Source organism: Cataglyphis hispanica, chromosome 7, assembly GCF_021464435.1.
Source record: "Cataglyphis hispanica isolate Lineage 1 chromosome 7, ULB_Chis1_1.0, whole genome shotgun sequence".
Taxonomy (NCBI): domain Eukaryota; kingdom Metazoa; phylum Arthropoda; class Insecta; order Hymenoptera; family Formicidae; genus Cataglyphis; species Cataglyphis hispanica.
Window position 1 is genome coordinate 4,697,848 of NC_065960.1, and position 24,588 is coordinate 4,722,435.

At 40.8% G+C, this 24,588-nt stretch overlaps 1 protein-coding gene across 2 annotated transcripts in view; it reads right to left on the minus strand.

Moving 5' to 3' along the window:
• Nucleotides 1-24,588, minus strand: part of LOC126851132 (uncharacterized) — a 65,776-nt gene that overhangs the window by 14,221 nt on the left and 26,967 nt on the right. The window contains exons 1-3 of one of the 2 annotated variants that reach the window (XM_050594783.1): nucleotides 11,241-12,132; nucleotides 5,400-5,609; nucleotides 4,169-4,449 (exon numbers count right to left, since the gene is read on the minus strand). In XM_050594783.1, the coding sequence (XP_050450740.1) occupies nucleotides 4,169-4,449; nucleotides 5,400-5,609; nucleotides 11,241-12,132 (1,383 nt within the window). Of the gene's footprint in view, nucleotides 1-4,168; nucleotides 4,450-5,399; nucleotides 5,610-11,240; nucleotides 12,133-20,660; nucleotides 21,055-24,588 lie in introns of those variants that run through there. The other variant, XR_007687644.1, reaches the window with a different exon arrangement.

Consider the following 24,588-nt stretch of genomic DNA (forward strand, 5'->3'; position numbering starts at 1 on the left):
TCGCCGCTATTAAGAGACATCGAGAAGAAGAAAGAGAGAGAGAGAGAGAGGCAGAGAGAAAGAACTATCATTGGACAATAATGGCTTTTATAGGTGTTTGTGTGGCGAACCGTGATATTAGATAGCCGGCCAACGAGTGCGCAGAATCGCAATCCTCAAATCGTACCAACTCTCGTCGGGGGCTCCGGGGAACACCCTCTAATAAAGTTGGGAAAAGTTTCTCTCTCGCGCGATAAAAAGTAATGTTAGAGATATTGCGGGTGCGTTCAGTCGGAGTTCAATTGTTTTTAACGACAGGATCAAGTTCGATATGTACTTACAAACCCGAAGCGTCCCATCGCAACGTCCAAGTATCATTTCATTGGAATCGAGCAATCAAAATTGCCTTTTCGCTTCGGTATATTTTGCCCAAGTATCTATCGAACGAATATACCTTGCATGTTTTGTCTTACTTCCCCTATTTTATATTTCAAAATCAAATCTCTCGGAGACACAAATTTAATTATATTTAATTTATATTAATTTATATTAATTACGAAGAAAGAAAGGCAGACAGAGATAGAAGAATTAAAAGAGAAATATTTTATACTGACTACTGAATCAATGAAAAAAAATATATATATATATATATATATATATATATATATATATATATATCTCGGTCTTTTGGGATATAGGATGTCCGGAATTTCTGCGATCAAAGGTGTTTAGGTGTCTAATAACGGATTCAAAAATCCGGAGCTGTATTCGCCATATGTATTTACGAGACGCGAGTTTCACTCACGGGGCCGCGGGTTTTATTCACCGCAATTCTTATCACGTTGTTCGCGATCGTTCAACAACGACGACCGCGACGGAGAGGAAGAAGGGCGCAAAATCACCTTTTGTATGCGGATTGCGGAATCGCAAGAAACGTCAATTCACTCTCCTCTCCGCGAGGACGGTTCCCGTGTGCATGTACGCGCGCTTGATCCTTAGATTTTCTCGTAAAACCAGCGACAGAGTGAGCCTCGACCAATGGCGGTGAAGGCATGGCGCTCGAGGTGTGAATTATACATGAGGATATATCCCTACATACCGGTCCTCCACACCGCCCTTTCTCCCTTCCCCGCGCGTCGCACACCGTTGTCTTTCTTGCTCCCCCGTATATTCACCGACCACCATTCATTCAACCAGACACCGCTTCTTGTTCGCTCTCGCATTCGCCAGTAACACATCTCGATTGCACGTAGTAATAATTATTTAAAATTTTTAACGATTAAATTCAGACGAAGAATCAGTGATTGTTCATAAGATCATCTTCCGGATTTTATTAATTTTGTTCAGTAATTAGAGTTAAATTTAACGTGATAAAAATCTTTAATTATTTATAATATTCATTTCATTTATGAGATAATTCTTTTACCATTCATTCTTTTCTCTGCTTCCTTTGCTTTCGCATTTGTCAGTAACACATCTCGATTGCATCGAGTAATAATTATTTAAAATTTTCAGCGATTAAATTTGAACAAGGCGAATCAGTGTATTTGTTTGTGAGATTACCTTTCAGATTTTATTAACTTTGTTTAAACTAAAGTTAACGTTCGTTAAATTTATATGTAATAAAAATCTTTAATCTTTTATAATATTTATTCCATTTATAGTTCTAGATATAATTCTCTTTCATCATTCGTTTTTTTTTTCATTCTCCTGTGCTCACCGATTCCCATTCCTCCAACTAGATATCGTCTCTTATTTACTTAGTTGAAAGATTCAGTGCAAGAATGAAGAAATACATAATTTAAAAAGATTTTAAATATTTTAGACACTTTAGACAGAAATTCAAATAAATCTCACAAATTACTTAAATTAATCTCGTATAAATGGGTCCTGAATTTAATTATTTTTAATATATGTAAATATGTATCAACATATCTTCCTCGATCAAAAGAATTAATTGTGAAAATAATCTGAAGATTAATCAACGATTTATTTATTTGTGCGCAATATATGTTATTCAGAAGGCATTATCTCGGATAGATTTACTCTTAAGTGCCGATTTGCATATGTGCTTGCATATCGCGAACAGTATCGACGTAACTCGTATATACACAGAGAAAGAGCAAGCGTGACTGTGTGTTTGTGCGTATGTGTAAGAGAGAAAGAGCGAGAGATTTAGGCACATAATACCCAGGTTCGGAGTTAATCGGGCGATGCCAGTTCATTAATTGCACTCACGTAGGTATACGCGTTGCTGTACGCGTGCACATGAGAGCCGGGCATCCCTCGATGCCGTTGCCCCGGCTCGGCGACGGTAATGAAACTAAACGATATCCGCGGAAATGGCTGCGAGTTTAGTTTCATTTGATTTCATGAGCGCGATCGTTTTCGAATGTCCGCGACCAGTACGACAACCGTCAGCGCAGCCTTTTATTCCATTTCCGGGTTTGTTCGCAAATCGAAATCCATATTTGAATAAATTAATGAGCGAACGAAGCGCTTATTAATGTTCAGGAGCAAGCTCTCAAGGGATGAAATTTTGGGAAACACTGTGGGAATTGACATTCTCTCCCCACATCAAGCTTATATATATATATATATAAAGCTAATATTTTAATAGAAATTTACTTTTCTCTATTTTTTCTCTTGCAAAAAATTCAAGGAGCATTGCATTTGACTAAAATAATTACATGAAGCTAATTACATTCAAAGCGCGTATTATTATCATTATACTGTAATTTAATGAGCTATGATTGCTCGATCGTTCTTGAAATCAATATATGCACTTCGTCGCGCAATTATATGAACTCGGCGTATTAAACACACATGTAACCCTTCGTTCGCTCATACCCGCGCGGCAGACGGTTTCGTATTCGACAAAACCGAGCATTAGTCTCTATCAATCTGCCAAATGGAGCCGCGAGAGATAGAGATAGAGTTCTCCATAGCGAAATTAAATTCGCTCATCACCGAGTACGAGAGATTCGTACTTCGTTAGAGTGACAATTAGTGCCCTAATAAGGTCATTAAGCACAATATATATTCTCCCGTGTACCTTCCCAGTCTTGCACGCGTCCTAATTGCTCGATTACGGTGGCCCGATATCGAGAAAACCAGGGAAGCGATTATCTCTCGCGCGGAAGTAATTTTGAAAATCACTTATTTATCGTTTCTAATAGGCTCTTTCTTGCCGACCCAATTTCTAGGAATTTATATAATTGAATTTAGAACTTTGTTATCTGCAAATTTTAATGAGAAGAAAGCACCATGAAAATTATGACGTAATTATGAGTAAGTTATGATAAATGCAAGTTTTATCGATTAAAATAAAAATAATAAATAAATAAATAAATTTTATTTAACAAGCTCGACTAAAATTTTTACAAATGATTCACAATTTATATAGTCGAGTTTAAAATAAAAATTTAAATGCAAAAAAAAAAAGATTTATAAAAATATGACAATTTGTCGATAGCGATAAAATCATTTCTTTCTTTTATGTGTGTTAGAAAAGTATGTGGTTTATACAATCATGGCTTAAATTAACGCACCGTTGCACTGTACATTAACTTGAACTGCTATTGCGCCTAGGAGATCATTAAGCATGAGATTAAACACCATGCGCCGTCTCTAATGCTCACGGCGCAGCCTCTCGATTGTAATACAACGCGAGCACATCCGCCTATCATCGCGCATGCAAATCTGCCTGCATATGACATGCCTGATACGATTATCGCGAGCGAGGATTCTGGATCACAAGGAATCGAATTATGCGCTTCGATGCGCGCTATAATTGATATGCAATTGATTTTCGCGCACGGAAAACTGTGTTAATGCAAGAGAAGAAGCTAAACTACATCTCGCTGCTTAAAAGTTCGAAATTGTATGACAATACTAATAATAAAAAGATATATACATAATTACACGTCAAATTGATTTCGAATCAATATTTATATATATATATATATATATATATATATATATATATATATATATATATATATATATACCGAGGCAAACATCAAAATAATTGCGTGGAATAATATATATTCTAATTATTAGAGAATACTCAACAAACATACAAATTATTTTTTAAATATTCTACGAATATTCAAAAAATTCTGTCCTCGAATATTCAAGATGTAAAAAAATATTTTTTATTTCTTTAATGCAATGTCAATTCACTTACTTGCGAGTCTTTGAGGCCCAGTTTCTCGGCGAGCTTTTTGCGATCCGGTTTACTGATGTACTTTTGTATCTGGAACCTTTTCTCGAGTCCGCGACGCTGGAGATCCGAGAAAACGGCCCTCCTCATCATTCCTCGGCGTGGTTTCCCGCGCGCGTTCGTCGCCCATGGAAAAACCAAACCGGTGCCGGAAAAATCACCGATACTACCCTGGATAGCGCCTGGAAACACGGCACCTCCGCCGGGTGTGCCGGGATGATGACTTCCGGTCCCAGAGCTAGCAACTGTCAACAGAAAGCATACAAAACGCGTTCATTCAAACGCTATCTATGCAATATATAAAAAAAAGTTTTCATAATAAATAATCTCTATAATCTACCTATATAAATCTCAAAAAAAAAAAAATAAAAATGTATTCTACAATAAAATTATCATAAGAAATAACATAAAAAAGCGAGTGACAGAGAAACGCGGACAAAAAAAGGAAATTGTTTAAACGTTCATTGCTTATTCGCGCGCGAATCGCTCGATAGCGGCTGTATCAAAGTCATCTAATAACGGACGGGCAATTGAATCTCCAGATCGTGTCTGCGCGATATTGCCAAGCTGAGCATGACGGTATTATCTGCACCGATGATATTTGCACGCACTTGTTGCATGCGTGCATTTTGCCTTGTGGCGGAGCATGTACATAATATGGTAGTGCTTTCACTGCACTTCATATGCACTCCATGTCCCATACGAGCCTACCTATAACAAGATATTCGATAAACCCGGCGTATGCGCGCGGCCCGCGCACGTGGCCGCGCGAACGCCGCGTTTATACGCGCGCGTATCGCTGTCGTATGGTGCCAGATGCCGAAGTTTCGGTTTTAATCGTTCGTCGGGGATTCGTGAGTGATTTTTGCATCGCCCGTCCCCCATTGCGCTTGTTTATTAACAGTACGCAAACATACGAAATAATTACGAATACGCAAAACTTAGAAATGTCATCTACGATACGAAGTATTTATACATATCTATGTCAACTTGAAAATAATTAAAAAAATGTAAACAGATTGAGAGATGGTACTCTGTATCCCTTAAATATATACAAAGCAATAAAATTGAGCTTGGCTTAGCAACTTTTAAGAAAAGCAGTTAAACATTTTTATCTACAGTTATAATTAATGCTTAATTAAATTAAAATAATGTATTAATTTGTTGTCACGTAGTTTCGCATGTAATGTTTTACCTGTCAGATATGGGCCCCTGTAGAACAGTTGTTGCAGCGTGTGATGAGCGTTCGGTGGCAAGTGCCGTTGAGGTGGTTGATGACTCGGCCTGTGATAAGGATGATAAGCCGCTGGTCTCGCGATTGGCTTGGCGATATTGTAACCTGCCGAATTTTGTAGATTCTGCAAAAAGGCGGGTATCGCTTCCGGCGGAAGTCCTTGAAAATTATCTATACAGAGAGACAAAATTTTTCGCATTATACAATAAGATTGAATTAGAAAATCTTTTTCTTTTTATTTTATTCACATCTCCGCGTTGACGTGTAATCGCAATTTATATAAAATACTTTAATTTGTATCCGATTTGTGAGTGTATTTGTAGCTGAAAATAACTGCATTTTTGTATTTCCGGTATATCAGAGACTAATTTAACAATCGCGAATAGTGTGGCTTTATTGATGAATAATTTGTAAAATATTCATACTAATTCATGCAAGAGAGAATCGGGCGATGTTTTATGCAAATTTTAAGGCTGCCGGATATGGAGACGTAAACCGCTCGGTGATTAAAACATGTAACCCGCCCCGGCTGTGTTTCTCAGTAAAATGTGCCCGAGGTGGCGGATTTACGTGCGAATACCCAAGTCGCCGTATTCCTTCGCGTTGCATAATTCGGGCCGACACCCCCGCGATTAAAACCCTCCTTAATCGCTCGAGGCGAAGTCCGATCTCTTACGAAGCATACGCTTCAACACCTCTGGTCGAGGGTAAACAATCAGATATTCATGTGACCGACTGCCTCCAAGATATCTACGTTCTTGCGAGTAAAATATAACGCGATCGTGTCGACAAATCATTCATTTATGAATGAGTTAGTATTGGTATTCGTTTATTACCATACGGAGTTTTGGCAAAAATTTATATATATTATAACATATATATAATATGTATAATATATATATTAAATAATATTAAATATAATATAATATATATGTTTATTAAATGAAGATGGCAAATCACTGAAAAAAGAAGCTGCGATATTATTAAAAAAAAAGTATATGAAATTTCTATTTATTTTACGCGCGTATGCTTTTAAAAAAATTTTATAATACTACAATATTGTTATGATATATTTATTAATATTTATTTAATAAATCTTTTCATTGATACTTCTTTATGATTTGATTCTCTACATCATATTACTTTATATAATTATAATAGTTCAATAAAATCTTCTGACAAAATAATATTTAAAAAAATCTCACCACCTCGCGGCACTTTCGTGTATCCCTCGCCACAATTCCGTATAGAAAGATTTACCGACAACACGAAAGTTAACTACGTGCCCTGACGCGTACCCACCATTTCGAGGAGCAGAGCCGAAACATGAAAGAAATCTCGGCCGACTCTTCAATTCACCCTTCGTCGAGGGTGAATTCGTCGACGTATCTTCACATTAATAATGCCTAAGAGGGCTAGTCGCCCCAATTGTGCCATTTCTAACATGTTTTTTATTTTTTTTTTTTTTTTTACAACGTCGCTCCGCCACGCCCAGAAAGAAAGAACGAGAGAGAGAGAGAGAGAGAGAGAGAGAGAGAATGGAAATCTCGCTAAAAAAGTGACGTGTTTAAAAATAATAAAATAATAAAAGTTCCGAGGCCTGCATTCGAGATAGAAGGAGATAGGAGAGGAGATAGATAGGTAGAAAGAGTAAAAGAGAGGAAGAGAGAAAGAAAGAGAGAGAGAGAAGAGACTCGCCTTGCGTTTGCGACGCAGACAATGCCCTGACAATGGCCCATACATGCCGTCCCATTGTGCCATCGCACTGTACCCCATAAAATACTCATCGCCTTTTATCGTTGTTTTCCTAACCGGCCAATGAGAGAGGCGCGCTGCTTAGCCGTGGCGGCCTAATAACCGAGCTTAGTATCCAACGGAAACACTGAATGGGAATAGTTTTTTAAGCCGCCCCACCTACCCGACGCAGTCAGTCCCTTCGATCTCCCTTTCAACCACCTTCTCTCTCTCTCTCTCTCTCTCTCTCTTGCAGTAACTCCCCCCTCTCTCTTCCTCTCTTGCATTACGTGAGATTAAATCTCCTGTCTGCGGTCTCGAGAGAAACTTCGGGACAGCTCGCGTGTTGTTACAGTTGTGGGCCTTCCCCTCTTTTTTTTTCTTTTTTTGAACACCGAGCTTAAGCAGCCCCCTCTCGGGGACCTTGGGTTACGAGGTTACAACATATATCGTTGGTTATTCTTTTGGATTACGATCACGGATGCATTATTAACTAGATACCACGCTACAGGTCTCCGCCTGCGTGAATAGGGGAGACGGGGGCTGCTCGTTTATGGAATACACATACGATGTTCCTCCTTCTTCCGTGAACGGCAGCGTGTTTGTCTTAGGATGGGTTTGGCGAATCGATCTTTCACGAGGATTCGAAACGTTTTCTCGGATCCTCCAAACGATCGATCGACCGTGAAGAACAACGCAGAATTAACTTGATATAATAATAGAGAAATGTGTTTACTTTCTCTTTTTTCTATACGACTTTTTTTTGTATAACTATCTTGCATCTAATGTGAAATGTGTCTGTTTAGGTTTTAGGTTTACAATGCTGTTTATAATATAATGTCTGAACGATATCTAAAAATTCATGTATCTCTGTACATTAAGAAGCTAATGTCACATCGATTTCCAACGTCTGCAAATTCATTTAGCGGTAACATAATGCAGTGACAATAAATATAAATATTTAGCTCCTCCTTTTTCTCACATCTTAAAAATGTTATCTGATATATGACATTAGTGAAAAAATTGACAATTTCGGCGACCCTTGTCGATAATTTTATGTCAATAATTGTCAATTTTCACCAAATATTATTTGATCAGTTCACTTTTCATTTTTGGATCCTAATCATCTATGTATGGTCGATTTTTTCTTCTTCGTTCATTTATATTTCAGGGCTCTTATTTAACTAGTGAGTAAAATGCGATTTTTTTTTTCCACGGGAGATACGCGTATTAAAACGAGGTCCGTCGTACTCGACACACAGCCGTTATCGAAAAATATCAATAATCGTTGCGATACGCAACAAAAAACATGAGCCGCGAGTGGCGGCTCGCGAGGATAAGGGGGGGAGGAGGACGGGAGGAGGGCGGCGGAGGAGAAGGGTAAAGCGGGACGGTGAGGGGGAAAGGGAAATAAATCGCGGGACGATTGGTGAAAATGCTATTCGAAATTCAACGTCGCTCGCCCGTCAGACACCGAGTCCTCCCCCCGCGTTGGCCCCCCGCGCTAGATCATCCCTCTACCCGCTCGCCCCCTCCCTCATCCCCTTACCCAAATTCCAGTTCCGCCGCGAGCGGCCCTCGCGTCTCTCGTCGATGAATTTCGAGTTTGTTGCCAATCACTTTTTCGCGCAATTATTTCACAACATTTCGACATGACGTACAAGCCCCGCGGGGGAGGGGTGGTTACCAACGGGCCGAGATGAGGAACAGGGGCAGGGACGAGGATGTATATGCGAGAAGAAGACAGGAGTGAGGGGGGGAGGGGAGGACAGTGGGAGGACGGCAATACCGCGCTCATGGATACTGGAGGGTCTATTCGCGGTGAGAGATCGGCGATGGGGGGGCAGCAAGGAGGGAGGGAGGGAGGGAGGGAGGGAAGGAGGGAAGAAAAGAGGGAGAGGGATGCGGTCTCCCGGTACGTACGGGGGGACCAAGGGGGATGTAACACATGCACGTGGCACGGTCAATGCATCCGCTATCCGACAAACTCATGAAACTCCCCCGTCCCCTCCCCCTTCCCACCACCTCCACGTATCTCGAACGCACCGAATTTCCCCATTGCCACCCCTGCACGGATCCGCCGCTCCTTCCCTCCGCGCGATATTCCCTTTCCCCCCCCCCCCCTCTTCCCCCTCGCGTATCCTTCCGCCGGCAGATGCGTGCAATTCGCCGATGTTAAATGCAACATTCACCACTCTCCCTCACTTTCGTGGAGTTTCGCACGCGTTCTCTTCCCTCCTCTTTTGCTCTCCTGGCTCTCGCTCTCCCTCCCCGCGCGACGATTTGTGAACAGTTTATACATCTAGTACGTCTACGTGCGTTTATCGCGCGCGCACACGGTCTTTATCGACTCGTGTCAATCATGATAGCGAAGGTTCCGAGGGAACCGCGGAGGAAAGAGTGACAATGAGAACACGCCGGCACGAAGATTGGTCGGCACGCGTGTGTGCGAGGGTCCGCGGGAACCCTCACGAATTTCGGGCGTCCTATGAATGACGGGACGGGCATTGTAACTTCTGCGTGGAAGGACCGTAATCCGCGACACTTTTCCTCATAGTCGAGGCAACAAGAAAATAATCGATTCTTTCGTCGAATTTTTATTAGAAATTTTGTTGGCGAAGAACGCATTTTATGCAGTACTTTTTTCGAAGATAAAATTAATAGTCGTCATAAAGTTGTCGCAATATCCACTTTACTGTCACAATTATCCCGATATTAATGCTCTGCGGAATCTATAGCTACGTTTCATCAAACTGCTCCTTCATTTACAAGATAATTAAAATATGAGAGAGCACAGTGCGTGTTGCATTATTTTATTATTATTTTTCATTTTTAAAAACATAAATGTTTGAATATTTTTCATCTAATCGCTACTAAATGTATGTATAATCGTTCCATTAAAAACTATATTTTTTCTATCGCATCTCGAATTAATTCGCAACGAATTCGCGACAAATCAATCGAGCCGAGTCATGGAGGGAAACGCGCGACAAACGCCGCGGCAATACATCATTGAATCCTGCCGCTTGTCTAATATTATAGGCACCAATCGTAAGGGCTTAATATTGGGGTGAAGGTAAGTGGCGGGCCAGCTGACGCCCTGTGCGCTCCACCCGCTTTCCTCCACCCCTCCCCCCTCCCTACCCTCCTCCGCACGCACGCTGCGCGACTCGTCTTGAGGGTGTGCGGATGAGATTTAGGGACCAACGACAGAAGTCTGTTCGCGACACTGATTTGTGGTGAGCTTTGTTTCAACACTCTCTCCGAATTGTCGCCCGATCGCCGCGCGAAACTCTTCCCAAATGAGGTCTTTTCGACGATGAGAGTGGACGAATGCGCGTAATCGCGACGATCATTGACATTGTATGTATATTAATATGTTCCATGATTCCATTCTATAATCTTTGCTGTTTCAAAAGTAACAGCAGATATATTAAGAGTAAGATGTTAATTCTTTTAGAAATTATTTTCGCGTTTATTTTTGATTATTAAATTTTTTATGAGTGTAAAAATCAAATGCTGATTATCACATTAATCATGAAATATTTGACAATTGAAAATTTGTCAAATATCATTCCATTAGTGTGTCAAATAATATCAGAATAGTTGTCAATATTTAGATGTATGTGTGTGAATTATCAGAATTTTTTGCCTTGCAATCAATTTCTCTTTATTCTCTAAATCTCTTAATGTATCTCTTATATATAAAATATTTTATGTTTTCTATTTTTATTATATTTACACAATGATCATGATTTAAAAGAATCGAATGTCAATTGACACATTAAAAAAATTCGATCAATGCGCCAACTAATATCAGGATAAACTCATGTTCATTTATCAATAAATTTTCGTAAGGCTTACCCTCACAAAAATAATTGTGCCTTGTTTTTAAAAATCTTCCCTATCTTTTTTTTCTTTTTTTTTTTACTTTTTAAACTATGAGATTTCTGTGTTTTATGCACTGCTTTAAAATGCCTAATTTTTCCCCGATCAATCCCTGTCTAATGTCTCAATTTCAATTGTCAACTCGATTACGTCAAGTAAATCAATTTATCAATAAATTACCGGGATGCGGTCTCCTATCGTGATTGCCACCGAGTATGGCGCTAACGCTGAACTTGAGCTGCGGCTTCTCCTTCTCCTGGATGGTCCTGCATGCCGGACCGGAGCACTGCTCCTCGCCGCAGGAACAGGCGACGGCGTTCGTGGTCCTCTCGCCTATTCTGTCGACGGCACGCTCGACCGCCGTCACCGTCGTCTCCCTCTCTCCCGATACGATCGTCATCTCGTCGGACATGTGCATGACATTTCTGCATCCAAGGTCGTATCGTCTGTCTATCTCGATCGCGGAGACTCGCTCGCCCAGTATCATCTCATCCCTGTCGGCCGCTTGAAGACCGCCGTCCAGCTCGGCGCCCGGGATCGGATCCTCGTCGACGTTCGAGTTGCACGATTCCACGCCTGAGTTGGATCGATTGTCGATCCTCTCGTTGCAAAGCCTCTCCATCGCGCACAGCCGGTCCACGACTGGGCCGTCCATCCTCTCGTTCTCCATGTCCACGTAGACGCTCTGAGTCCGATCTAGAACCTCCTTCTCGCGCTGAAGAAGCTGCATCCTGTCGTGCTGTCGCTCGCCGGCGGATCTACCGCCGCTGGATCTCTGCTGATCCCGGCCGCCGCAATCGATCATGCGATCGCGTCCGCCGACCGAGCCGGATCGTTGATCCAGGTGATCCTGGACGAGATCGCTGGGAGATCGGTCGCGGACAAGTCTGAGATTCGCCTCGCACTCTCTCTCACGTTGTCGTGCCACCAGACTCGCCGCCCAGTTCAAGGTCAGACTGGTAAGGTCTGTCCCCGGCGACGCCTTGCTCTGGAGCAAGTTCTCCATCAAGAAAGGCGAGGTCATGGCACTTTGCTGCAGATTCTTCAGCATCGCCGCTGACGAGGGGAACATATCACGGCTGCTTGGCCCTCCGATTGTCGCGTCGTTTCACGGGATGATTCTTAAAAGTATTCTTCGTCGTACTAGCTTCGTGATTCTAATATTTCTCGTAATCGACTCTTGAAACACGTTTTTTATTTGTTATGTTATTGTTAATCGATCTCCTCTTCAGGCATTATGTTAGATTCATCATTATTATTTAGCGATAATATTGAGTATTTAACATTGATTAATAACACGTCCTTTAAGAGCCACGAAAATTAGATTATTTAAAAAAATCACATTTCTGCGAGTATATGAAAATTGTCAAAGATGTGTGATGCAGCTGAATAACTCGATCTTTCACAAACTATTTCAAATCACTAGTCACACTTTTCATCATTTCTTTCTCAATTTTCTCGGACTCATCATTGATCGAAGGATTATTAGCAGCTTCTGTGAGACGAACGCAAATAACTTATCACCGCAAATTGCCTACTAGTTGACGTTGCAAAATTTGAGTATTAATAAAGGTGGACTCTGCGTTTCTCGAGCGACGTGCAATTCCACGTTTTAGCAAAAAATGCCGGGGGCCCCCTTCGCGAGATCCACGTCGCGGGAGATCTCTCCATGCGCGAGATCGCGCGCGTATCACATGGTCGCGTGTTGCAATGTACGCTACTTCACCTCGCCCCGTCCGACGACGAGGACGTGCGATTTCGGCAGCAGAATGTCAACTGGCATGCCTGCGTGCGTGCCTTCCAAACGCACGGAAAAGGGGGGTTAGCGGCGGCAGCGGCAACGTGAGAGCATGCAACCCTCGAATGAAGGCCCACAAAGGCATATAGGTGGCTTACTCCGCCTCCCCCTCTGCATTCCCCTCCCCCTTATTCTCGACGCCGGCGTCGCCGGCGTTCTCGAAACGCCACCCCGCTACGTACGTGCAGGCAGTGGCCTTACCCCGAAGAAGGGTACGTGCGCGTGTGGGGTGAGTGCTTCGCGCGACGTGTCTTTCCCCTCTCCGCCACTCACCGATCCCGCCCCCCTCTCGGTCTCCCTGCCACCCCCTTCTTTCCCTCTTAGGTGAGATAATACGGACTATAAGCCGAGCAATTCGGGGTTTGGCTCGCTCGGTAATGCCGTAATAAAATCATACTCCCATCAAACGGCGCTGCGCGCAACCCCCTTGAGAGGCGAAGGAAAGAGGAAAGATCGAAGAAAGAGGAGGGAGAGGGACGAAAGGCGCGCAAACACACGAAAACCATCACGGCGGGGAACGGAGGATGGAAAGGGGTCGGAGGAGGGGAGGGTGGTGGCTCACCGCCTCGCCGTACCGAGGGTAGGAAAAAAGCTTGGAGATTCGCATTCCTTTGGTCTCAACGATTGGATTTTATTTGACGATGCCGCCCCATGGACCATCCAATCGCCTGGCTCAACGGCAGACGCCGGCCACGCCCATTTACCCCCTCGTCAATGCACCCTCTGGCACCCTCTAGGCGCTCTCTCGCTCGCACCCCATTTCTCGCGTATCGCCCGGCTCGCCTTTATCCACCCCTTTACCCCGACGCTACCCCGTTTGCTCTCTTTCGGTGGGGGTTGCAGAGCGGCCCTCCACACTCTTATCAACTTTATTATCTCGCACTACCACCGGCGAATGCGCGCTCGCAGGTTATCGTATTCGTGTTGGATAGACTCGTGCGAAAGGGGTATGATATAATTTTCTTGTAGGTGTAGGTAATTATATTATCGCGCCGGTGAAGGAGAGAGAACTCGCAGCTAGTCTACGATCTCCGAAAATCCACTGGTATAATAATAACGATAACAATAATGATGATAATAATAATAACCGACGGCGGGAAGGAGAGAAACTTGGCGATCGTCCACGATCACGCCGGCTTCTTCAAATCACGTGATAATAACGCGATAATTACGCGATATCGATATTATGAAGTCATTTGTGGGTTTATAATAATTATCAGCGCGCAATAGAAATCGATGTAATAATTGTACTTTCTACAATTATAGCGATAATGATTTTTTTCACATCATATCGGAATTATAAGAATTTCTTTTATTACTATATATATTTAATGATATATTTATAGCATATGTATAATGGTCCAGAAGTAAAAGATGGACGAAAAAAGCTCAGAAAATTTTTTCCTATATTATTTATTTTTCTATTTCTTTTAATCTAGCGAGATAATATATTTTTAAATACTTTTAATTATTTTAAAATTATATCAATTTATCAATATATCCTGATTTTAGAATACATTCATTTTAAAATCTTTTAATATTAATATAATATTAATTTATATTTATAATTATAATTTAATATTAATATATAAAATATTTAATATTTAATATTAAAAATAAGAATCAAAGAATCAGTTACAGTTGTCTTTCTCTCCTCTTTCTGTAAAACTTCAACTGGTAGTTTCTAAAAATATTTACGAAATCTTAAACTTATTGTCAGTATTGTCAGTGTCATATAATTGACAAAACTTTCGATCTCGCTTGCAATCTAAAAATAATTACTTTATTCGCTACAAATTTAAAAAAGAGTTGCAGCAAAATTACAGCTGCTTTTAGCGTTCAAAAACACACGCGAAAACTCGTATAATGTCGTATATGGTACATAGTGTCATACGACGAGACACTACATTACGTCGTCATCCCGCGCGCATAATTTCGCCACCCCCGATGTAGCCCGAGTCAACGAAAGTGACGACGAAACGCCGGACGTACCCGCGTGCGCATTATCGTGGAAGGCGCGGCAGAGCACGTTGGGCCGGAAGTGTCCGTAGGGTTAATTAAATTAATGTGGGCGACGCTGGATTCGTGCGTGCGTGTGCCGCGTACACGCGTAAACACAGGCGTCCGTACACGGACGGCGCGCCTTCCTGACAGCAGCGTGATAAGTCTCCTCTTGATGCTCGCCTCAAGAATTCCACATAAAAGCCGGCGTACACGCGGCCATACATACATACGTCCCTTTTAAACGCGCGAGGATAAAGACCGGAACGAGATAGGAGAAAGAGAGGTGCAAGAGGGAGGGAAGAAAGAGAGAAAGAGAGGAAAAGAATGGACCAGAAGAACGAGACACAACGACGTGGCTTAAGTAGAGCCGACGTCTATTACCAGCGGGGGTTGAGAAGAGGAAGGAACGTGAAAGAGCGTGAAAGAGAGAAAAGGGGAGAGGGGGGGAAGGGCCGATGAGGTTGAGACGCGCACACAGAGAGAAAGAGAGTACCGCGGGTTTTTCTTACACGATTTTCCACCCTCTGTATATAATCGGTGTATGTCCACCACTGCACTGCCGCTGGCCACGTGATGGTGGAGGGTTGGAGGCAGCCAACGCGAAGCGTGCACCACGCGCCATCCTACCCCCAACTCCGTGGAATCCGAGCCTTCCCACCCCCGTCGGCGACCAGCCGGCGGGGGTGGAATACCGCGACCACGCCTACGCTTCGGAATCACCTCTACCTCGTCGACGTCACGACTTATCACCCTCTCAACGGCGTCGGCGGCGGTGGTGGTGGGTTGCGGAGAGACGGTCGTGGAAGTGGCGGCCGAAGGAGAGGAAGGAGAGATGAAGGCGGTTGCGACGAAGAAGGGAAAAAAAATAATGAAATGAACATCGGGAGGGAATCGCGGAATTATTATACGAGCACCGACGATGAAGGCGAGGGGATGGTGGCCTCGGGGGCGCCGCGACTCGGTTAGCTTATATAAATTGGGGGCGGTCCGATATAGGTATATTTCTCTCCTTTGGCGAAAAAAAAGGGAGTAGCGTCGAGAAACGATTCGTTTCGTACGCGGGGCGCACGATAATTATTCATTCGTCCGACGTGATGGACCTATGAGCGACCGCAGCGATGGCGTTTTCGTTTTAAGTCTCGGCGATGAATAATCACGGTTCAATGCTTCATCCTCTATAAAGCTTATATCTTTGTCTATTTATCTATCTCAATCAAATATATTTAATTTTCCAAAAATTTTCTATGAAAGCTAATATCTCGGAAAAATTTAATAATTATTAACAAAATTATTTCTATCACACGATAAATTTATTTTATTGTACAAATCTGTAAAAGACTTCAAGAAATGATTTCTCTGCTCGTGCACTATATTAAACCGATATAAAGAACGATCAATGTAACCCAGCTCAATTACCTAATATAAATTGGGAGCGGTTTGAATGGCGGTACTCCTGTTACCTCGCAAAGGGAGAGGAGAAGCGAGAAATGATTTATTTCGCGCGGGGTAAAATAATTATGGTCTCTCTTTGGATGAAGTGACCTGAATGATAAAGGGAGTTCACGTTTTTTCGAGCAGAGTTCCGTCTTTAATAATTCTGCAAACAAAACCCATTTTGTTTTATTATGAAGTGAAATATAAAATTAAAAATTATAATACAACTTATAATTACATATTTATGATTAATGCATTACATTATTGCTGCATTTATATTCTTTGCGAATAATTCTAACATGTCCCGTAATAATAAGCACGTCTCCATGCATAATTCCTTACAAGTCCACGCGAACGAAATAATCTCAACGATAAGTGTAAACGAGATAGGAAACTACGATCCTCTCGTCCTCCCTCATCCGTACTTTCGTCGCGATATTACCCTTATTTGCATCCTTGAACTTTCCTAGCGCCATACCTAAACTTCTTTGTCGTACTTGCCGAGCTAATGCTAATAAGGATACCGTCTGTTTGAAATTGATATTTAAGCGGTAAGTTGTACGAACAACGGAAACATTAATTAGGACTGATCTTTCCTCCAGAGCTAATTAACTAATACTGATTATTCTCTAATACTCTACTATCATAGTACACCAGAGTTAATACTAATATATTGCAATGCTGCAATCTATGCATAATAAAAAAAAAGCACATCTAACGTTACTATATAAGAATAAAGATTTTAAAAATAAAACATATGTTTAAAAAAAAAAAAAAAAAAAAACATATAAACAATCATTCAAAAGAATTTTGTAAAGATAAATAAAAAAATAAGCAAATATGTATATAATAGAAGAGTAATAATTTTTGAAACTCTTAGTTTAAAAAATTATTACTCTTCTATTATAATCTATAATTATGTGGAAATCTTTTCTAGCAAGATATTGGACAATAATATTAAAACGTAATTATTACAGTGCATATCGACACTCATTTGCTAAAGAATTTCTACTGAGAATTTTCGGATTATTTCGCCAAAGTGATATTCTTGTCTCGATCCGACAGAAATGACATAAAAGCGAAATCCGTTCCGCGCAGAGACAATAATCTGGATTTCCATTTATCACTTCGTTTACGGCATTCAGCAGCTTTCGCTGACGTGCACGAAACAAAGTCACGAAAAGTAAGCGTCGGATAACAGGATAATCGTGTGGGGCGGCTGGGATAATAATATTATTCTGATAGGGGGCAGTTATGAGCACATGACGCCACGAACTTATGCGATGTCTCTTATCCAGTAACAATACATGTACACATCGGCATATACAGTGTCCCAGAACTATTGTGTTTTCTTCAGACTTCGTCAAATTAATAAATTCTTTTTTTCCATAATTATAAAAAAAAAATTAAACATTCTTATTTTATAAGAAATCAGCATCTTTCTTCATTTAATAATCTCTATAATATCTTAATAATTAAGACTTAAATCAAATATTAGTTGAATGAAAGTTCAATCAAAATTAGTCGAAGAATCAAACATTCGTTAATTATTTTTTCTTTCTACTCTCGTTATAATTTTTATAAACAATCATCTGTTTCTTTTTTAAACATTTCTGAAAAAAATTTTATTTAGATTCTCGAGTGACATTTTATTTTATTTTGACGAATTTTTCAATTCATAGTAATTAAAGACTTTTCGATATTGGAGCGATCGGAATTCCGCGTTGATTTTTGGATATTGGCGGTCGGGATGAAATGCGATAGTTTTGATACACCCCATATATATGCAGAGCGTTGTCGTTGCCGGCACGGCGAGCCGCGGGCCGAATGCAAGTGCTCGAGTTATATTATTCGCGTGCGCGTCGAACGCAACGAATCGTGCGTGAAATCGACTTTATTTGTTGCTTCGTCCCAATAACGCGCCCATTAAATACATATATCGCGTCGACACTCTTACGTGTCGCGCCACAATCATTTCGATCGCATTGCTCCAAAACAGCCCTTGTATTTAATGCACTTAATAAAGAATTTACCGTCTTCGTTGCATGATAAATTATTGAGCAATGCGATTAAATATAAGATCTGCTGAAAGGACAGTTAATTAAGAACTCCGATCTAAAAATGTATCAATAAATTTTTCAGAAGTAATTTTTAAAGACAATCTAAAGTTAAAATGCATTTTCCAATCTGTATCTATTCTTTCAGACATTGCAATAATTTTTTGGTGAAGGAAGCATAAATTTAAATGTTTTCGTCACGTTTAAAAAAATATTTTATTAATATCTAATTCCATCTTAATAAGTTTAATAATAAGAAAATGATAGATTTGCTTGCAATAAATTATATTTGATTTTTAAAGCGCGAAACAAATTTGTCTCTAAAAGAAGTAATAACGAAGACTCGAGTTTTCAGTGCCATATTTGAGAGTGAACTCGCGTACTGTTTCGAAAAGTCACACAACAATGCGATTCTCTCGCGGTAACAAGCCGCAGAGAGTTACAAAGCCGTGAAAAACGTCGTCTCGCGTGCGAGAAAGACGTATCGAGTGAGTAAGTTATTATATAGGTGCTCTGGGTATATAAATTGTCACCTAACAGTCGCACGTAGGGGCCGTCGTCCTCACTACGAGTTCGAGATTGCTTTGTTTGGTATAAAGGGTCGCGCACGGGGGAGACGGCAGCGGAAGAGGAGAGTAGGCGACGTAAAAGGATAATAAAGAAACGGGCGCAAGCGAGAAGGAGAAAAGATTTGGCCCGGAAAAATCCGATATCTCGGATGAAATGAGAACTTCGACGCGATATCGATGTATATCATATACACGCTCGTATATACATTCTCGTTTGGAACCTGCGTCTCTTTACGTCTTATATTTTATGTAGCATAGAGCTCGTTCCCCGTTTTCGAGCTTCGCTATAAAAGTATGTTACAGCTTTACGATTATATATATGTTTAAACATTACTTTTGTATCTAAGTGCAAATATTTTTCTAATTTTGTCGATTTCACCGCATTTTTTAAATACTTATAATTACAAAAGAAATAAATTAATAATTAATTTAAAATATTTAAAATAATTACATTATTTTCTGAAAAATAAATGTTAAATTAATCTTGAATTAAATTATATTAAATTTAATTTCCTCAATTTTCAATAAAAAAAAATATCTTAACGATATGAAGAAAATACTATTGCATATTAGATAAATAAAAATAATTCTTGACAGCAAGATAACACCAAAAGATTTTCAAATATATTTTCATATATATTATTTTTAGAGATTATCTCAATATTTCGCATAAAAAATTCAATTAAAATTAACTTTTTAAATTATTCAAAATTTTCCCAAAGTGAAACTTTTTAACTTCTGCCAGGTAAAACTTTAAATAATTTTAGAAATGGTTGACTTTGCGATTAAAAAATTCAAATATTCTATTATATTTCGAAGCCTGGTTATATAAGAGCGTTACGGAACGCGAAAGCCATTCGTGTTTATTCTCACGTTCGATACATATGTTAGATATCCATGCGAGAGAAACGCGCTGTATTCGGTGGTCACGTACATCGTTCACGGAAAAATGTAATAGTTGAAAAAAAGGGAGGGAGAGAGAGAGAGAGCAAAGCGGTGAGAAAGCTCTCTTTTTACTGGGCGCGCCGCTCGCGGATTGACGGAAAAAGGGTAAGAAAACAATTTACAGAGAGCTCGTGCCTGGCCTCCGAAACGGGCGTTTGTCGCCCGTCGTCCTAAACACGTTCTCGCCGCTGTTTTCGCGTTCGCTTTTCGTGCTTTTAAAAAAGCTTCCACGCACACGTCCACCGGCGTAATTCACGCTGTAAATCGACATTGCGTCGCGCATGCATTCCGGATTCTCGGTAGTACAAGCGAGCATCTCGAAATCCACGAGTCGGTTGGCAAACGCGCAACAAAAATAACAAAAAATATTTATTTTTTTTTCTTCCGGCAAAATGCTCGTGGTCAAAAGTCCTGGCAAAATAGTCAATTTTAGACACGGAAACATGTGTTATATATATATATATTAAATACGCCTTCTACAAATTCTTATTTTTATTTAAATAATATAAATTATTATACGCTGAAAAAAATTTCTAAAATCTGACATTGGCCTTTTACGATTAAATTATATTTTATGCAGATAATAAAAATTGTTTCAAAAGATATTTGATATATATAATAATTCTTTTAAAATCAAATTAGATTTTATTTGCGACCATATATCCAAGATAAATATATTTCTTAAGTACACTTAATTAACGATCCTCGAGACGCATATGGCGGTACATCGCGCAACCGAGATGTCGTCGTCTCGTTTAACTTCGTACAAACGTTTGTAGCATGATATTCCTACCTTATTGTGGCGTAAAGGTTGTAACAAGGTTCCCGCGTCGCGGATCGTTTTGCCCGCCGGAGGAGCCTTTCCAGCTTCCGCTTGTCGGTGCCTCGCAAGGTGTGCGCGCAAGTCTGTGTGAGCCTCGTGTGACACTTGAACCCTCGGCTCCACGCCTCCAAGGGTAAACGTGCGAACTCAGAGGAGGGAGGGAGGGAGGGAGAGAGAGAGAGAGAGAGAGAGAGAAAAGAGAGAGGGACAGACGAGAGAGAGTCGAAGGGTTCGTGTTAATTAATATCACGTCACCCACGCGCGCTGCCCAACTAAAATTTGTCTCCGCCTCTGCTCCGCCGAAATATTCGTACCTCTCCCTCTTCCGCCATGTTCCGCTTGTTTCTTTAACCCCCACTGTGTCCTAAAAGCAAAATTACACAACAATTTATTTTCAATCATCGTCGCGATTAGAGATCGCTCGATACAAAAAATGGAACGCGTAAACAATGTGTGTTTTCAAAGAAGAATTATCTAGATAATAAAATATAATCAATTCTCGAATATCAGAAAAAAGTTTTGTTTCTAACAGACACGCATGTAGAGAAATTAAATTCATATCTTGCATTTTTTTGTTATGCGTTCGATATCGCGGCTTTCAAATGTGAGAGAAATCTGATTTTTTTTCTTCTTGGGTTTTTTTCTAAGAAGCAGCAAATATCTATATAATTGTACCGAAACTCGCGATGAATTAAAAATTAGTTTACGCGGTCGATTCAATAACCGAGGATAATGATCAGGAGAGTGACTCGCGTAAATTCGCCTTAACATTCCCGCAAAAGCTCATACATAATACGCGCTTGCATATGCATACGTGTAAATACGTACACATATGTGGCAGCCGCGGGGCACAATTTCTACAGCTATTTCAGTATCGCTTTACATACTCGCAGAGAACGTTACGGTGCATGCATCCACAGAATCCATTCCGCGGATCCCGGCGAATTTATTTGTAGCGATGAAACGGAAAAAGCAATACTGAAAAAAACGTATTTTTGTAGAGAATACAATCCGATTTGCAGAAAAAATCCGCTACAATAATGGCGAACTTGTTCCGTCAGTGATTAACCTGTCATGTCTGGCTTATATATTGAATGAAATAAAATTTCATTTATCATTTCCATTATTGTATACTGTCATTAAAATGCAATCTTGTGTACTCTTTTAGAAAATTGATTTTTTTCCGAATTTCGATAAAGTAACTTTGACACTAAAGCAAAGAAACATTCTTGAAAGATTAAAGAATTAAAATTATATAAGCATATTTAACGAAAATTTAAGATAATTTTTTTTCTCTCTTCATCTTAGGTCTTTACAGTAATACGGTCCAGTGGTTTACAGTCACTCTTCGAAAACTTGACTGACGCGGCGTTCAGCGGCTTTATCGGGCGGTCAGGCGGCAGGACACGATCGGGGATGGATCCTGCGGTCCATTCACAGCATCCGCGTTGACGCTTTGATCATTTGTTTCATGGCGAGCGATGAAAGCGGCCGATGAAGGCGATGACAGCTAATACGCCATGAGGGGTGCGGCAGTGTTTTCACGGCGGTGGTCGAATCGTCGAATTCGCTCCGACCTTTTTCCTCTTTTCCCTCTTTCTCTTTCTCTCTCGCGTTAAAACGAGCCACGACTTTAAATGACATTTCCCTCGGAGCGACAAAAACGGTCCAAGTGTCGAGGTGAAGCGTTGACACGTCGATATAAGCCGGGGCTTATAACGCAGTCGGGGATGGCGCCCGAATAAATTACGGGGCCAGAAGAACCGACAGAATTTTCCGTGTCAATGCGGATATTTGCGCGATAATACAGGTAATGTAGCCACACAGATTTCGCGAAAGGTGAATATTTCGTACAGATAAAATTCATTATCATTTACTAGACTTTGCGCTACACTTTTCCCTTAAAAACCATATTAATATTAAAATAAAAATGTGTTTAAAATATAATTAACTTGATTTTATTATTACATTATTATTTAAAAAAACTGGAACGTCTATAGTCAATTTCTTTATACAAAGCAAGCTGCTAGCATTGTATCACAATTGGATGAATTTATTAACAAATCTGAATATAATTCTCTTTCCTTTAGAAAGACATCCGTAAAATTACTAAAAATAAAATTTGTAAAAATTTACGCAGAATGGCAGAAAAACGCGTTCAGCTCTATAGGGGTTCTCGGAATTCGTGAAAAATTTACTTTATTCTATTTTATTTTTTGTTGGAATCTTCTTTTTTGAATTGATCTTGCAAAAACAGTCCACAGGAAATTTGAATACCGCTGCTAGCTTGCCAAGATTATGACAAGTAAATTTCAGCACGGATTTATGTGCACGCGAGCGCCACGTGGATCAGGATTTCGAAAGGAGCGTATACATTCGTGGAGAGAGCGAACGAGCAGAGAGAGAATCGTAGAATCAAATATCCGCCGTACTTTCACGGTACGCTTCCCTAATTTGTATTGCGTATGGCAGCGATGCCGAGATATTAGGGGCAGTTATCGCAACGTATTGCTCCTAATCGTTCTCCACCCCGAAGGGAACGGTGGCCGCGGACGAAGGGTGGGCTGCGCGCGGAACGAAGACGGAAAATCGGGAAAGAGGAACGGTTCGAGAGGACGAGAGACAGAGAAGAGTTATACCGAAGGGGGAAAATATCCCGAAAGGGAGAAAAAGAGAGAGAAAGGGCATAGTTACTCGATGTAAGGGAGGGAGAGAAAGAGAGAGATTCGCGAAAGAGAGCGAGCGCGAATGCGAGAAAGACAGAGAAAGAGAGGAAGCGAAAGAGAACGATCAGGGAACACAGCGTGCACTGGTGCTTTTGACAGGCCGATGAATTGAATAATCGCAAGTCGAGTCGAGTCGAGGGGGTCCGCCAAATCTCAGTCCCCAATACGTCCGTATATGGATGTAGACGCCCGTACTCGGCCGCGAATGTGTGTACACGTTTTCGCGTGCGCACACAAAAGTATATATATATATATATATACGCGATATATAAATATATTGCGGGGGAGAGAGATTTTACATCGCTCCCTAGATTATGAGCTTTGTGGAAATAAGCACGCCGATGATATTATCGTCGATACACAAATGTTCGAACCTTCCCTTGCTCAGATCCGATTTTATTGAAAAAGATCTTGTTGTCCTTTTTATTAAAGCCTTGCGATCGAGAGACAGATTCACACACACACACTGCATGATACAGAATCCCGCGCGATACTATACATACGCACATACATACATACATATATACATAATGATTCACCCTGCAGTATTTCGCCCTACCGCATGCACGTTCGTGACACCTACGCGATGCGTTTGATATTCGTAGGTAAACACATCGAACAAGCAAATGCCCCGTAATATTATTAATTCGAGTGGCGGTGGAGGATCTCGCGCGCGCGGGGAATTACGCGCTTCGACAGTTCGTAAGCCTCGAGCGGCGCCTGGCGCGCACGTGGCCTTTCCACTTCTCTTCTACCGGCGCGCCGGTTCTGTTTTCAACGTGTGTGCCCAGCGGGAGACGCCTCGATCCCGTAGCACGCGGTGCACGATTTCTTCTTGGGAATGCGTAAAGAGACACGCGCGCGCGATTAGAGGGGGTCCCGTACTCTTTGATGCCTACCTGTTCAAAAAAATCTTATAACCGATAATTTTCAATACAAAGATAGAGAGAAAGAGAGAGAGAGAGACCTTAATTTTGCAAACGCGAAATTCAAACTTTCCAATATTATATATTGGCATTCTCTTTATATAAATATATATATATATATATAAAATAATATACAATATTAATAAAAGCTTGTAATTGTTCAGCAATAAAAAAATTTCAAATGTTAGTTTAAAAAAAAAAAAAAAAATTTGATCATACCGAACAGAAGAGCTTCTATTAAAACAT